The sequence below is a fragment of the Vicugna pacos genome, chromosome 18, assembly GCF_048564905.1.
Source record: "Vicugna pacos chromosome 18, VicPac4, whole genome shotgun sequence".
NCBI lineage: Eukaryota > Metazoa > Chordata > Mammalia > Artiodactyla > Camelidae > Vicugna > Vicugna pacos.
The window spans coordinates 30,347,140-30,363,616 of NC_133004.1; the positions used below are offsets into that span (position 1 = coordinate 30,347,140).

Sequence of the window (16,477 nt, forward strand, 5' to 3'; positions counted from 1 at the left end):
TTTTAAAAATTTATTATTATCTTTAATGGAGGTGCTGGAGATTGAACCCAGGACCTCATGCATGCTAAGCACGTGCTTCACCACTGAGCTATACCCTCCCCCCACAACTTAATGTTGAGTTTTAAAAAATGAAATTGCAGAGTAATATGCAGAGAGTGATACCAAATGTGCAAAATCAAACTCCCCAAATACCAAATTTTCATGATTACATATATACATCCCAGAAGTATTTTAAAAATGGACCAGAAGGGTTCACACCAAATTGTTGAGAGCGAGTACCACTGGGGAGCCAGAGGAGCGGGGTGAGATGTGTGATTTTAGCACAGTGATGCTGGTCACAATTAGATTGGAATTAAAGAGTTAATGGGAGATACGAACATATGTGTGCATATGCAAGACTGGGACATTGTGCTGTACACCAGAACTTGACACATAGTAATTGACTACACTTCAATTAAAAAAAAAAAAGAGTTAATGGGAGATAAAGGCACATCTGCATGGTGTCCTGTACCTAAATGGACACTTCTATAAAGAAGACATTCAGATGGCCAAGAGGCACATGAAAAGATGCTCAGCATCACTAATTATCAGAGAAATGCAAATCAAAACTACAGTGAGGTATCACCTAACACCGGTCAGAATGGCCAGCACCAAAAAGTCTACAAATACATGGTCTACTGTAGGTGAAGATGACACTTTGAGGAATATTTGAGGTAACTCAAGTGAGAGGTTTGAAAGGAAGGTAAGAGAAAGTTACTTTAAAGAATAAATTGAACGTGAAGAATTAGTGACAAACGATGAAAGAAATAAGCAACTAGGGCTACCATTGCTGGAGGTTTTGAAGATCTAAAAAATGGACAAAAAACAATTGATGTAACAAGTATTAGAATTATATATTCTTCCTTGTGGTTTTATTGTGTTCTGTGTGTGACTTTAAGGGCTGTCTAGTCTTTGCTTTTCTTTCACTTATATATATATTTTTAATTTAATTTATTATTTTTTAATTTTTGTTGGGAGGAGGTAGTTAGGTATACTTATTTATTTATTTTTGGAGGAGGTGCTGGGGATTGAACCCAGGACCTTGTGTGTGCAAAGCATGTGCTCTACCTCTTGAGCTATACCCTCCCCCACTTCACTTATATTTTGAAAAGTATTAATCCTACTTTTAATATTGCTAATGGTGACCTCTTACAAAATACATTGTAAAATATTTAACTTTTCACTTTCAAATAATTCAAATATGCAGAAAAGTTGCAAAAAAAATTCTCATATAACCTCTACCTGGCTATTCCATGTGTCAATATCTTACGTAAATAATGGTTACCTTTTGCATTAAAAAAGATGCTTGAAACTGGATTTCTCTAAGTATTCAACCTATTAGGTGAGGTTTTGGAACTATTTTTCCCTCAGTCAGTTTTTCTAATTATTTCTATTGGTATAATCTCAGGTTTTAGACTTACACTATTGTTAATTTAAAAAAATCTTCTTTTTAATGTTTTTCTTTCTGATTTTCAGTTTTATTTACAACTCGTACTTGACAATTTTTCCTCTGGATCACTGTCCTCATTTTTTTGTACCAAGTTCCAAATGGGTCCAGGAAGCATTTAGAGATATATATGTAAATAAGTTATATAACATTTTACTGTTACTAAAAGGGGGAAGTCCAGATGGGCAGAGCAGGTGGATAGTTGGTACCGTCAGGTCAGAGCCAGCGTTTACTTGCGGGCGCCCTTTCTCTTTAATGGCACAGTAATGGCACTGCGTCCGGCCGGACAGGTTTGAATTCTGAGGGAAGAATACACTAGACTTTGACCTTCGACAACTTATTTCACCTCTGTGTATCTCAGTTTCCTCCTTGAAAAATGATAAAATAACAGAACTCAGCAATAAATGTTAACAGAGGATAATGTGGAAAACTAGTTTTAAAAAATCTCATTCATCTTGATAGTTTTAGTAGCTACTGCTGATGGTTCTGATGGTCCCAGAAGCAGATAAAAATCATCCCGAATCCTGAACTCAGAGATAGCCACCTTAATACATTTTATGCCAAAATTTGTAAATATGTATTTGCCTTTAAAATGTGACTGTGCTCTGCATACAGTTTGGGAACTTTTAAAAGAATCAAATGTATCTAGATACGTATGTATATGTATGTGCATATATATGTACGTATGTTCACTTATTTGTTCATTTATTTATTCACTCATTCATCAAATAGTTGAGAATCTACTGTGTACAGATACGAGAGAGCCGTGAACAAAACAGCTTACATTATCGTGTGTGGGAAAAAAGAGACATTAAACGGCTAATTGCATGGACTCTTTAATGACTCTTGAGGTACCTGCTTTGAAGAAGTATAGGGGAGCAAACAAAGAGGCCACTGGAGTCTGGGACCATGGAGAGCGTCCATGTCAGTAAATTCAGTGCTAAAGCATCATACGTGTGAGCTTCCTGGCAGTCCACTGGGGGGATATGCCATGTTCTTTACAACTAATTTCTTATTGCACAACTGTTGCATAATTTCTTGTTTACACAATTGATTCTAAGATTGCCACCAATAAAAACAGACAAAAATAACCCACTTGCTTTGTAGAAGAAATAGCAATCAGCAGTGAGGAATATCATTATTCAAACGGCAGAGGGGGAGGGGAGGGTCCAGGGAAGGAGTCAGGGAAGGAGCAGTCATCCATAAGCCAGGAGTAAACCAGTGGAGCTTGCATAATTTGGGGATGCCAGTGTTTCCTGTCCAAAGTTAAGGCTTTTAGGAATTTCTGCAGTTTATTGCTTTTCCTATTTCATAATTTATTCATTACTTTGGGCCTGGTAAATCAGAGTATATAATAACTAATGTAATTTCTTGAAGACTATTCATGTTGTTTTCAATTCTTGATAGTAAAAGCTTCTGTAAGAAGAATGATAGTCTGTTGAATGAGTATCAGTCTCTCTAGATTGTATCTGTCAGTTTTGGATGTGTAACAAATCCTTCCAACTTCAGTGGTTAAAAACAGCCCACAGCTGAGTTGCTCAGCATTCTGTGAGCTGACAGTTTGGGCTGGGCTTAGCTGGGTGGTTCTTCTGCTGGGGGCCAGGTTTAGCTGATATCCCCTGGGGTTCACTCAAGTGTGGACAGTGGGCAGGTCAGCAGGGCTGCCTCATTCTCATCCACAGGGCCTCCCCTCCTATAGCAAGCCAGCTTGGGTTCATTCACATGGTGGGCTCAGGTTTCCAAGTGCAGCAGGAGAGCGAGCGCCAGTGTGCAAGTCATGTCCAGGCTTCTGCTTGTATCATGTCTGTTCCTGCTCCGTTGGCCAAATCACGTTACATGATGAACCCAGATTCCAGGGGAAGAATGATACACTCCACCTCCTGAGCGGGAGTATCTGCAGGTCTACATCACCACAGTGTGGGTGCACAGTAGGGAAGAATGTGTAGCCATTTTTACAGCCTACCACACACAGTTAGCACATTTTCATCAGCCAGACAAAAATCATTGCTGATTGCTCACCTTTTACAGGATAAAACTCCGGGTCGTGATGGGATTACACATGAATTACTGCATTGATTAGGTGATGCGAAAACCAGTGCTTCTGGTTTTCCTGGGTGTGAGCTGCCCTGCCAGTGCTGCAACGTATGTGAAATTGGAGAGTCCAAGTTCGATGAAGACTTAGTTATCTGCCTTTTTTTCTTCTCTTAAGATTGCCAACCCTCCTGATAGCTGAATGTGTGCTGGTTTACATGACTCCGGAGCAGTCTGCAAACCTTCTCAAGTGGGCGGCCAACAGCTTTGAGACTGCCATGTTCATAAACTACGAGCAGGTAAAAGGAAGCATAAGGAACTTGCATCCCGCGTGGGACTCCAGTGGTGACTTTCCCTCTCTGAGCATCCGCAAATGGATGCTTTCCCTGAGTTCTTTTCCTCCTGCCTCCGGCCACTCACATATCTCCTTTATTAACCAGCTCTGGCAAACCTGGTACTCCTGAGTTCCTGACTTCTTGCAAACTTCTACCCAGAGCTTTGGGAACGTCTGTTTTGGCCTTGTAAGAGTATTTTGAGTTCTTATTTTATCATCATGTTTACTATAAAGTCGTAGCTCTTGATGGAGGGGATTTTGGCTATCATCAGCGTAGGGGTAGCAAACTCAGATGCCTTCAGAGGCAGATATTAATGCAAATGGAGGAAGTTGTAATTAGTGTGGACTGGTGTAATTAGTGTGGACTGGTGAACTGGGACCCCTGTGTCCCACTTCATGGGATGCCCGTGGTTTGGTTCCATGTGGGCCTAAAGTTGCCTGAACTCCCAGTGTTTTGAAGACAAGTTGCGTTTCTAACTTGAAATGCAAGGACTGTAATGTAAAATTTTCTAATTTCTAAAGTCACTGAGTTTGACCCATGGGTGGCCTGTTTTTCTTTCTGATCTAGCACTGCAAGGGTTATGTAGCTCCGCTCGCATCTGAATCCTGGCCCTAGACGTTATCATCAGCTCTGTGACCTGAGCAGAATGGCTAGGTGGTTGGGAGGTCATTCTCTGGAGGCAAACTGCCTCGCTGTGTGACTTGGACAAGTTACATAACCTCTCTGTTCCTGTTTCCTCATCTGAAAAATGAGGGTGATAATATCCCAAAATCATCATTAATGAATGAGTTAATATATGTGTAAGCACTTACAGCATTGCCGACTATTAAGTAAGCTGTTACTAAGTTAGCTATTTGAATGTCTCTGAGCCCCAGTTCTTTGTTCTTAAAAGGATAAGAATACCTACCTCTCAAGTCTTTTTTTTTTAACATTTTTTTTGAGTTATAGTCATTTTACAATGTTATGTCAAATACCAGTGTACAGCACAATTTTCAGTTATACATGAACATACGTACCTCTCAAGTCTTAATAATTCAGATTAAATTTGTTGAGTGTATTAAAAAAACATAGCCAGCTCTCTGCATTATTATGGGGACTCGTGAGATGTTGAACAGCAATGGGGTGGTCATAAGCTCTGAGTACATGTTAGCTACTTTTATTGTTTTTTTTAGTTTAGCTTTATTGACTTTATATTTTGGGAGGGTGATAATCAGGTTTATTTATAATTTTTTTTAAGGGCAGTACTGGGCATTGAACCCAGGACCTCGTGCATGCTAGGCACGCACTCTACCACTGAGCTGTACCCTCCCCCCGATTTTGTTTCTTTTTTTTAATCTCATTTTATTGTTCAGTTTTATCACAGATAAGAGCAGTAGAGGGCCTTGCCTAACATCACGTAACTATGGACAGATCCAGGGCTAGATGTTGGCCTCCTGGCCTCCTACCCACCATCCCTCCCCATCTTCCCAATCCAGGTTCCTGTATAGGGGTGGTCCTTGGTTGCTTAATTTTAATTCCTTTTGTCTCTTTAATTGGAGGCATTCCCCAGACTCCATCTTCAGTCCTGGTGAATATCCATATAATGGTAGGTGGCCTCATCCGTCTTACCTTCCGATGTGAATAAGTCCTGGTGACCTGTCTTTGCTTTCAGGATCCCACACCTGGGGAAAAGGCGTCCCATTCCCCCTGTTTCCACACGTTCCGGGTGTGTACCATTCACTCACTTTGCTCCATCTGTGTATTCTTTGATTCAGCAAGCCTCGATTCAGCAGCCCGTGAGAGATGGTGGGCTAAGTGAATTTTGACCAGAGATCGTGTCACTTTGGAGCAGGCCAGGCAGTGTGCCAGTTTTCAGTGTGTTGACCGCAGCCATCCCTTGATGGGTTCAAATCCTGCCCACCACCCTCATTTTGCTAGTAATCAACTTTTAACCCATGCAGAATCAGCAGCAGCCTCCTGTTTGTCAATTGCTCACGTCTTACATTATTTTTTAATTAGTACTTACATGACAAAACCATGTGGATGATGATAATTTCAGTAATGATAATGATTGTAAATTCTTAGAATTTGATTTCTTATGTAGCAGGCGCTATTTTGCGAGTTTCACGTATATTAACATATTTAATCATCACCACATCCCACGAGGTAGGTCCTAGGGCTGTCCTGGTTTTACAGGTAAGGGGACTGATGCACCAAGGGGTTAGGCTTCTTGCTCACAGCCTCACAGCTATGAAGCGTCAAGCCAGGATCCAAACCTGGGTGACAAAATGCAGGCGTTTGTGCTCACAGACATGCTTCTATCCTGAATAAATAGTGTGCAATCCGGTCATTAGTGCCACGTAAGCCTTAACACATCCCCCAGAAAGAATTAACATTGGTTCTTGTCTTGCAGCATGGTTGTATAAATACAGAAATCATTTTATGTATTGTTAAAGTGATGAATTTTTGATACCTTGTATATGACAAAGGCACAATGTATATGCTACAGTAGTGTACATAATATTTTGTGACAATTGTGTACTTATATAGATTGTTTTTTGACTAGTTTTTTAATTCAAGAAATAATGTCGCGTGCTGAATTTTTTAAAAAATCAGTTCAAAAGGGTAGACAAAGAAAAATAAGTCTCTCATCTACTCCAGACCTTGGCCTCTAACCTGAGAAGCAACATTGCTGTGTTCTAGAATTCTCCTACACATACATAAATGCGGAGAAAGGGATTTTTTTTCACTAAAGGCAGATGGGAGCGTACTATACACATTCTTCTCTACCTTACTTTTCAGGGGTTTATTTTAGGGATCATTTCTGTCTGTCTATCTTCCTTTCTTGTTTTCACAGCTGTCAGTGTTTCATTATATGAACATGCCAGAATTTATTTAACCCCAAATGCTGGCTTTCCAGATCCTTCCTCTTATACATAAAGCTGCAGTAAATGCTCTTGCATCTTTGCGTGCACAAGCGAGCCTGTCTGTAGGACAGGTTGCTGGCAGTGAGCTTGCTAGATTCCAGGCTGAGTGTTAACAATGAATGGACACTGCCCAGTTGCCTTTTGAGGAGCTGTACTGGTTTATGCTCCATCAGGACTGCACTCAGGCTTCCGTTAATCTGCGCTGGGTATTATCAAATGTCAAGCCTTGACTGGTTTGAAATAGGATGTTTTATTTTGCATATATAAGAAACAAAGAAACCCTTCCGGCAATGCCCAGGAGCCTCTCTCCCTTCCCAGGTGAACATGGACGATCGCTTTGGGCAGATCATGATTGAGAACTTGCGGAGACGACAGTGCGACCTGGCAGGAGTGGAGACCTGCAAGTCGTTAGAGTCACAGGTCAGAGAGCAGAGACCGGGACATCCTCTTGTACCCTTAGCCAGCATCCTCCCTTTGCAGATAAGAGAACATGAGACTCCCTCGTGAGTGCCTGCTTGTGGGCAGCTTGGGCCCCACGTGGGCCACTGGGCCATCGTACTGGGGAAATCCAAGCCCTGGGCTGCCATCTTGGTATGGAAAATATAAACTTACATTTCTATTATTATAATTTTTTATTATGCCATTTTTCAAACAACGTCAAAGTCGAGCAAACAGTTAAAGTGAACACCCATTTTGTTCCATCAGCCAGCTTCAGTAATTAATGTTTTGTCATTGTCATTTTCTTTACCCTCTTCCCCGAAATTTTTGTTGGTGTTGTCATTGGAATATTTTAAGGCAATCCCAGACAGTATATCATTTCCCCCATAAATACTTCAGTGTGAATCTCCTACCACTAAGGACCTTCCCCCTGCCACACCCCACTCCCAGGAGAATGGTAATACCATTATCAAACCTCACAAATCGACACTAACTCCTTCATAGCATCTAACACCCAACTCATGTTCAGTTTTCCTTGATCATCTAGAAAAAAAAGTTCATGGTGTATTTGAATCAGGATCCAAACATGGTTCACACTTTGTGTTTGACTGATAGGTTCCTTAAAATCTCTTGGAATCTATAGTAGTCCCCCTCCCCTACCGACGTATAAATTTTTTTCTGAAGAGACACTTCCCACCCCTTCTCCAGTTCAAATAGGTTAGTTTTTACGTGGTTTACATTACGTCACCACTAGGGCTCTTGTAAAAACTGTTGCTTGTAGAAAAGTTTCTTCCTGTATTTCTTTTTAAATATGCTTTAGTGCATTTCCGCCTGTTGTAACTATGTGTGTTCAGTATAGAAAATCGGAAAGTAAGAAGGAGGAGGATGATAGGGGCCAGAATGGGCTTCTGAGGGAGGAGTCCTCTGAGGGAAGCTCCCCCCTGCCCAGGGCGCGGCTCGGGTTGTATGACAGCACATGGTCCTTCTCCATTTCTCTCCACCGCATGTTTCAGAAAGAACGACTCCTGTCGAACGGGTGGGAGACAGCATCGGCCATCGACATGATGAATTTGTACAGCAAATTACCTCGCGCGGAAGTGAGCAGGTATGGGACGGGCCAGACTTAGCTCCCTGATAAATGCTGTGAATTAAAGGCTTAGCTGCCTGCATCCTTTAATGTAAAGAAAACCAAAAAATCAACAAGAAATCCACCCCCTAACTAGTCTTATTTTGAAACGAGTTAACCCGCTAATACAAGGTAAACACTGACAGCACCTTGAGAGTAACTCATTAGCTACTTAGCCAAGATAAGGTTTATGCCAAAACAGGCTGTCTCAGGCGGAATAAGCAGTTACACCTCTGAAGTGGAAATCTTGCCTAATCACTGTGTTTTGGAGAAAGAGGAGAAATAACATTACCCAAGGGCTTCTAAGGGGAAAAAAATCTGCTTGCAGATTTTTAAGTGAATGTTTCCCCTCATTATAAAAGAAATACATGCGTGTGTTTCTGGAATAATTTTGGAGCAAAGTGCATGGCATATAAAGCCATTGTGCAGTCTGTAGCTGCAGCCTCCAGAGACAGCTGTTTATAAATGGGGATGTGTCTTTTTCTCTGTGTATATAAAGATAAATTTTTGTTGATATATAGGTTTCTATTTTTTGAATCAGTAGATGGACATTACATATATTTGTCTGTAAACCACTATCCTTTTTGAAAAATTTGACAATAGATTGTGTTTATCTTTACATATCAAGACATTCAGATGAATCAATAAAAAATGTAAAAAAAAAAAAGACATTCAGGGCTACTATATTCCTGTTTAATGATGTTTAGTATTTATATTGATATGTAGGTATGTTACATGAATGTTAGTTTCTTTATTGAAGTATAATTGACGTACATTATATTAGTTTCAGGTGTACAACAGGATGATTTGATATTTGTACATATTGTGGAATCACAGTAAGTCTAGTTAACATCCATGACCACACATAGCTACAGAATTTTTTTTTCTCATGATGAGAACTTTTAAGATAAACTCTTAGCAGCTTTCAAATATTGCGGTATAGTATTATTACCCTGTAGTTACCATGTTGTACATTACATCCCTGTGACTTACTTATTTTACAACTGTAAGTTTGTACCTTTTGGCTCCTGAACCCCCCTCACCCATTTCACACCTCCCTGCCACCTCTGGCAACCACCAACCTGTGCTGTTCTGTTTTATTTTGTTTAGATTCCACATATAAGAGAGATCACATGGTATTTGTCTTTCTCTGTCTCACTTATTTCCCTTAGCATAATGCCCTTAGGTTTCATCCCTGTTGTCACAAGTGGCAAGATTTTGTTCTTTTTCGTGGCTGAATAATATTCCATGTTAATATATATACACACTTACATTTTCTTTATCCATTCATCCCTTGATGGACACTTAGGTTGTTTCCTTGATAATAATAACTTTAAAGATATTAGAAAGTAATGCCTGCAGCAGAACATTTTCTTGTGGGGTCTTGTTTTTTATTTTGTTTTGTTGTAGTTTCCATTATAAATCACTCTGGAGGGAGCCTCACCATACCATCTCTGGACAGTGTTAGTGCCAGCTTAAGTCTTTTTCCATGATTTCTTTGTCCTTCCTGATTTGTGCTTCCCCTTGCCTTTGGGGACCTAGTTTTTGGCCTCTTGCAATATAATGAGAATTTTTGGTTTTGCTTCTTCATCAAACTTCCTGTTAACTTTTAGAAGTATCACTATTTTTTCCAAGTATGTCCATCAAGGCCTTGACTGTCGTGAAAGTGTTGTCTCCACGTGATTGGGTCAGTGGTTTCTGGATTCTTCTAGAATTTTCCTTTCCCACAGGCTGATTTTCATTTGCTACATATCAAGGCGACTATTTTGAATAGTCTAGGCCTGGCGTCTGTAATGGAAGTGCTCTGGCTACTCTTCCGGAGACCCAGGGGGGAATCGGACTGGCATCCACCACAAGGGACGCAAGTTTCTTCTAGGTAGTAATTAGTCTCTCGTTGCTGTGGGCTCCTGCAGACAGCCACACGTGTCCTAACAGGCAGGTGATGAGGCGGGACGGGCTTTGGTCTGTCCACCCCCGGCTGACCAGTCCTCCCAGCTCTGCGGATGCCTCGTAATTGGTGGGTACATTTGCCCAGGGCTCTTGCCAGGTACCCTGTATAAAAAGAAGTCGAAGGCTGGCCTGTTGATTTGACAAATGCCAAGTGCCTGCTGGGCACCACACACTTTTCGTAGCACAAGAGTTACAACAGTGATCAAAATGGGCCAAAAGTTGTGCCTGCCTTTCTGGAGCTCACCTCGGGGGAGCAGCTTCACAGTCTGGTGTCTCTTATAGTTGAACTTGGTCATAACCGTGCTGGCGCCTTCATCATGGTGCTGGGCACTTCATGGATACTCATTCTCACTTCCATGTGACTCTTAGGCCTGCTGACCAAGACAGGAGCGAAACACAAATACAGGAACACGTACTGTGCACAGCCCCCACCCCTGTACACGCAGGTGCGCACAGACACACACACGCACGCACGCACGCACGCACACACACACGCAGCCTGGACAGGTGGCAGTACCAGAATGTTAACAGTGGCTATTGTGAATAGTGGCACATGGACCATCTTTTATTTTTCTTCTTTATCCTTTCTGGAAATACCTGTGTTTCCCCACCCCCCTCCCCACCTTGGGCACATATCTCAACAGAAAACATTTTAAAAAGCTGTTTTCATATGTTTGTGCATGTTTCTCTGTGTGTGTGTATACATTTAAAATTTACATTTAAAGTGATTTTTTTTTAAAAAAAAATCATACAAGCACATGATAGGAAAAAAAAGAAGAAAGTCGTACAGAGTGAAAACCAAACAAAACCGTTGGTCCACCACCCTCACTGCCAGTCCACGACCTTCTGTTCTAAGAGACAACCACCATTACCAGTTGTTGTTTCTGTATTTTCCAAAAGTAGTCTCTGAATATACAAACGTATGTATTCCTGTTTCTTTACATTGATAGTAATATGTGCTGCTCATTACTTACGAAACAACTTGCTTCTTAATTTTTTTATTTTAATTTTTAAAGTTTGTAATGGTCTTTTTAAAACCATTTATTTAATTTATTTGTTTTTACTTTCCCCCTTAACAGAGGCACTGGGCATGGAACCCAGGACCTCGTGCGTGCCAAGCGTGCACTCTACCACTGAGCTGCACCCCCAGCCCCCCGTAACTTGCTTTTTAAATTCCACGCTATGTCTTAGCGGCTCTGGCTGTTTCATGTTGGTACGTGCAAACAGTAGGCCCTTTCACATGGCTGCGCGGTAGCCTGTTGTATGCATGTGTTCTAATCTCCTCAACCCGTCTCTTCTAGTTTACAGGGTTTTTTGCTGTTACTACATTGCAGCTATGATGCTGCAGTGAGATTTCTTGAACTCGTACAGGGTAAATTCTTAAAGCGGAATTGCTGAGCCAAAAGATACACATTTTAAACATTGATAGAAGGGAGCAAATTGCTCTTCAGTGAGGCTGTGCTCTTTTGTAATCCCCCTGGTAACGCATGAGAGCGCCTCTTTTCTAGCGCCTTGCTAAAATGTGTGTCAGCTTTTTTTATTGAAGTATAATTGATTTTTAATATTGTGTTTCAGTAGATAGCAGTGATTCAGTTATGTTTATATATATATTTTTTCAGATTATTTTCCACTGTAGGTTATTATAAAATATTGAATATGGTTCCCTGTGCTATCCAGTAAATCTTTGTTACTTATCTATTTTATATATAGTAGTTTGTATCTGTTACATTCCTAATTTATTCCTCCCACCTCCCTTTCCCCTTTGTAACCGTAAGTTTGTTTTCTATGTCTGTGGGTCTGTTTCTGTTTTGTACATAGACTCCTTTGTATTTATCATATAATATTTGTCTTTCTCTGTCTGACTTATTTCACTAAGTATAATACTCTCTAGGTCCATCCATGTTGCTCCAAGTGGCAATATTTCTTTTCTATGGCCAAATAATATTCTTATATATACATACACATACACACACCCTCCACATCTTCTTAAGCCAGTCATCTGTTGCTGGGCACTTGGGTTGTTTCCATGTTTGGCTGTTGTGTATAGTGCTGCTGTGAACGTTGGGGTGCATGTGTCTTTTCGAACTGAGAATTTTCATCTTTTCTGGGTATGCCCAGGAGCAAAAGTGCTGGATTATGTGGTAACTCTGCTTTTAGTTTTTTAAGGAACCTCCATATTGGTCTCCATAGTGGCTGTACCAGTTCCATTCCCACCAACAATACAGGAGGTTTCCCTGTATCAGCCTTTGTGATCTTTGTCAACTGTTAGTTGAAAACATAGCTTGTATTGTAATTTACATTTCTCTTTGCATAAACGAGATGGAAAAACCCTTGTTTTGCCTCCTCAGTGAACTGGTCTTTTACCCACCTCTTAAATAAGTTTTAAAAGCTTTTCTTGTAGAAGTATAACAGCTCTTTATATAGCAAGGAAATCTACCGTTGGTCGTTTGTATCACAAATATTTTTTCTAGCTTGTCATTTGTCATTTTTGACCTTGCTTATGGTAATTTTCCTTCATGTCAAGAAAAATAAGCTAAAGTGGACCCACACCAGGCAGACTGTTCTGTAGCCTGCCTCTTTTCCCCTAGTACAGCATGAACATCTTTCTGAACTCGAGAGTAAGGGGCATTGCCTTCATTTTAATTCTGTCCCTTTGTATTGTTGTGTTGTTCTGTTTTCATTCTCTTGACAGGATAGAGTCCCTTGAATTCCTGGATGAAATGGAGCTTCTTGAGCAGCTCATGCAGCATTACTGCCTCTGTTGGGCGACCAAAGGAGGAGGTGAACTCGGTAGGTGACTTCACCGTTGCTGACCTGACCTAGATATAGAAAGAACGTAAGACACCTGGAGCTTTGGACCCAGGCAGAACTAGAGGATCGTATCCATGTATCCATGAGCATGGCCGGAGAACTAGCTGTTACATCCTCTGTGTCTTTGCAGCACACAAACCAGGAGAACCATTCAGATAAACCACATGTATCAAAACAAACCCACATCGCTTTAGAGGTCGACTGTGGTGTTTCCTCAGGTGGAAGGTAAAGACCTTGAGTCTTGTTATAATCTTCTTTTTTCTTTCTCTTTTTTTGTTTTTTTGGTCTTATTATAATCTTAATAAAAGGAACCAATGTTTGTCTTTTTAATCGGCTTGTAACCAGGTTGACTAGATGTTAAACACACAGTCTGTCTCTAATAGACCCCTGCAGCTGCGGGTTGAATGTCTCCCTCTCATCTTCTCTGTAAGGTGGGTTTCCCCAGCCTGGCTGAGTCCGGCCCCGGGGACAGAGCGCGGAGCCTGTCTCAGCGTGTCCTGTTGCCTTGGTCTTGACCCAGTTCCTCCTTTACGCTGCCCATGTTGACCTCCCTTCCCCCGGGCGGATACCGCTCCCGTGGGCATCTCTGAGACCAGCGTAGTTCCCAGTTCTGGTCCTTCTTGTCAGAGGTGCGCTCGGGCTTCCTGCAGATGTGTCTGGCATAGGGCTTCAGGCAGGTGTCGGATACAAAACAAAGAGCTTGGCAGAGGCCAGGACGTCTGCTGTGTGAAAACTCCAGGTTCTTAACCGCCCGCTTTGGGCTTATCTTCCTGCTAGTTTATAAATTTGCCCAGCTGGGCAGTTCAGCCCACAGAATCCTTTTGAATCGTTTTTTATTTAAAAATCGTTTATTAGTGTGTGTTTTCTTTTTCTGTTGAAGTATAGTTGATTGACAATGTTGTGTTAGTTTCAGGTCTACAGCAAAGTGGTTCAATTATACATATACATACATATTCTTTTTCAGATTCTTTTCCATTATAGGTTATTATAGAATATTGAATATAGTTATATACAACTATACAGAAATTAGGAGTTTGGGATTAACAGATGCACACTGCTGTATGTAAAATAGATAAACCACAAGGACCTACTGTATAGCACAGGGAACTGTATCCAATATTAGTGTATTTTTATCCTACTATTATCCCCCATTTTTAAAACAATGTAATTTTCAGTGTAATTAAGAGACTTTGGAAACGTCTAAAAAAATATATGACAAAGAAAAAAAAATCACCCACACGCCCGTCACTCGGAGATAAGCCTTGGTAACTTTTTCCTTCCATTCTTTTTCTAGCTCTGGTTTGTTTTTAGCAGAATGGAATTTATATATTTATGTAACCTTGATTCCTCATCTTTTAACGAAACATTACAACATACCCACTTCCCCTTGCTATTAAAAACTCTCTCTGTTAATGGCTTTATATTCTGTCACGAGGCTATGTTTGAATATACTTAATTTTCCACATTTTTAGAAATACAGGTGGTTTGTAATACTATTGAGTTAATTTTGGTTTTTATAAAGTAATAATATATTGAACGTTTTGATGTAAGGGACTTCTTCGGCCCTCTTTCTGCCTGGCTGCTTGGTGACAGTCAGTTACTTGTATGTTATTTGGGGAAGGTCTGTCTGCATTTGCTCAAAGTTCAACATGTGAAGAAGCATTTGCTCAAAGTTCAACATGTGAAGAATAGACTTTCTTGGTGTTTACTGCGGAGAGTCCATAAACTGTTACAGTGTTTCCCAATCCCTGTAAAACTATCCATAAACACAGTCTCATCCAACCTCTTGTTTCCTTGTGAAATCTCATCTTACACAAGAGACCAGAGCCTCGGTGATCGGACCTGCGGCCTGTGCCCCAGAGCCGGTCCCTGTGGGCCTGGGGTCCGGCAGCCTCGGATTCTCCCACCTCCGTCCTCTCTGCCCCAACCTTGGGAGAGTCCCCTGACAGCGATTGTGTGTTTCCTCCCCTCAGGTTTGAAGGAAATAACTTACTGATCTGTTCAAGACTCGTGCTGAGCCAGAGCTGAACCCACTGACCTCTCCAGAGCTGACCCTCCAAGTTTCCTGATCGGTGGTCAGGCCCCGGCTACCAGTGTCACCCGCACTCCGAGGGACCTCAGTTACTGGGGTTGTCGTCCCAGCTCCTGTTCATGTTGGCTCATCAGTTAAATAAATTTCAGTTCCCAATTGCCAATGTGTTGGGCCTCTACCGTTTACCGTTCGCTCCCCTGGGTGGGCTGTGGTTCACCTCTGTGTCAGCTAAAACCAAAGATCCAGAATCCGACCTTGACCTTGGCTCACTGCCTGTGAGTCAGACAGCGCACGTCCTTGCATCCGTCGTAGGATTTACCCCCATGTGCACTTGTCTGCAGCACCTGGCCTTGCATTCAGCACCTTGACCAGGTGCTGGAGCTCGTCTCAGCGCCCGTTTCTGCCCTAGCCTGCTTCCGTCCTCCTTCATCTTGTTCCTTGTGGCAGGCTGAATCTTGGCCCTCTAAAATGTTCCCTCCCGATCCCCCAAACTGTGGACATGTTGCCTTACGTGGCAAAAGGGGCTTTGCAATGTGATTAAGTTAAGGATCTTGAGATGGGAGGTTATCCGGGAGCGTCCAGGTGGGCCCAGTGTAATCACAGGGGTCCTTCCTTCAAAGGGGAGGCAGGAGGACCAGCATCAGGGGGAGGTGTGATGCCGGAAGCAGAGACCAGAATGTTGCGCTTTGCAGATGGAGGAAAAGGCAGAAGTTGAGGACCACAGGAGGCCACCAGATGCTACAACGGGCAGGAAAACATTCTCAGGTCCTCCAGAAGGAACCAGCCCTGCCGACACTTTGACTTTAGCCCAGCAAAACTGATTTGTGATTATGACCGCCAGAACAGTAAGAGAATGAATGTGTGTTATTTTCAGCCACTTAAGTTTGTGATCATTTGTTACAGCAGCAAGAGGAAACTAATAGAGTTATGCTACAGATGCAAAGGGCTCCCGGGGACCTACTGCACAATTTGAAAACATAAGGCCCACCCACGCCTGATGAAATTTTGGTTATCTGACTGGGGCTGTGAACAGGAACCTGCATACGCAGAACGACAGTGAGGAAGCCCCCCGCCCTCTCCTCTCCTAGAGAGACTCCAGCCCCTCACTCCACCTCCCAGAATCTCTAGATCAGCGTTCCCTAGAGTGTGGGCTGCACCCCACTACGCAACGGGGTGCCCACTGACAGGCGTTGACACACTGATGCAGCGTGAAATGACATTGAGTCACTCAGTGAGAACGTTGCTTCCTTTTCAGTTATCTTTCACATCTTAAGTTCAAGGAGAAGATCTCAGGCTGGTACTGATGTGTCTTTAACCCTAATGTTCACTAATCCAATGTTTTTAAAACCATGAGACGAAGCC

General features: G+C 41.9%; 1 protein-coding gene across 2 annotated transcripts in view; it reads left to right on the forward strand.

The window, feature by feature from the left end:
- The window catches only part of LCMT1 (leucine carboxyl methyltransferase 1), a 48,174-nt gene extending 32,896 nt beyond the window's left edge, over nt 1-15,278 (forward strand). The window contains exons 7-11 of one of the 2 annotated variants that reach the window (XM_006201219.4): nt 3,696-3,816; nt 7,077-7,178; nt 8,210-8,301; nt 12,965-13,062; nt 15,057-15,278. In XM_006201219.4, coding sequence (XP_006201281.1) covers nt 3,696-3,816; nt 7,077-7,178; nt 8,210-8,301; nt 12,965-13,062; nt 15,057-15,079 — 436 coding nt within the window. In that variant the 3' untranslated portion in view covers nt 15,080-15,278. The remainder of the gene's footprint in view (nt 1-3,695; nt 3,817-7,076; nt 7,179-8,209; nt 8,302-12,964; nt 13,063-15,056) is intronic. The other variant, XM_072942808.1, reaches the window with a different exon arrangement.
- Nucleotides 15,279-16,477: the final 1,199 nt, after the last annotated feature.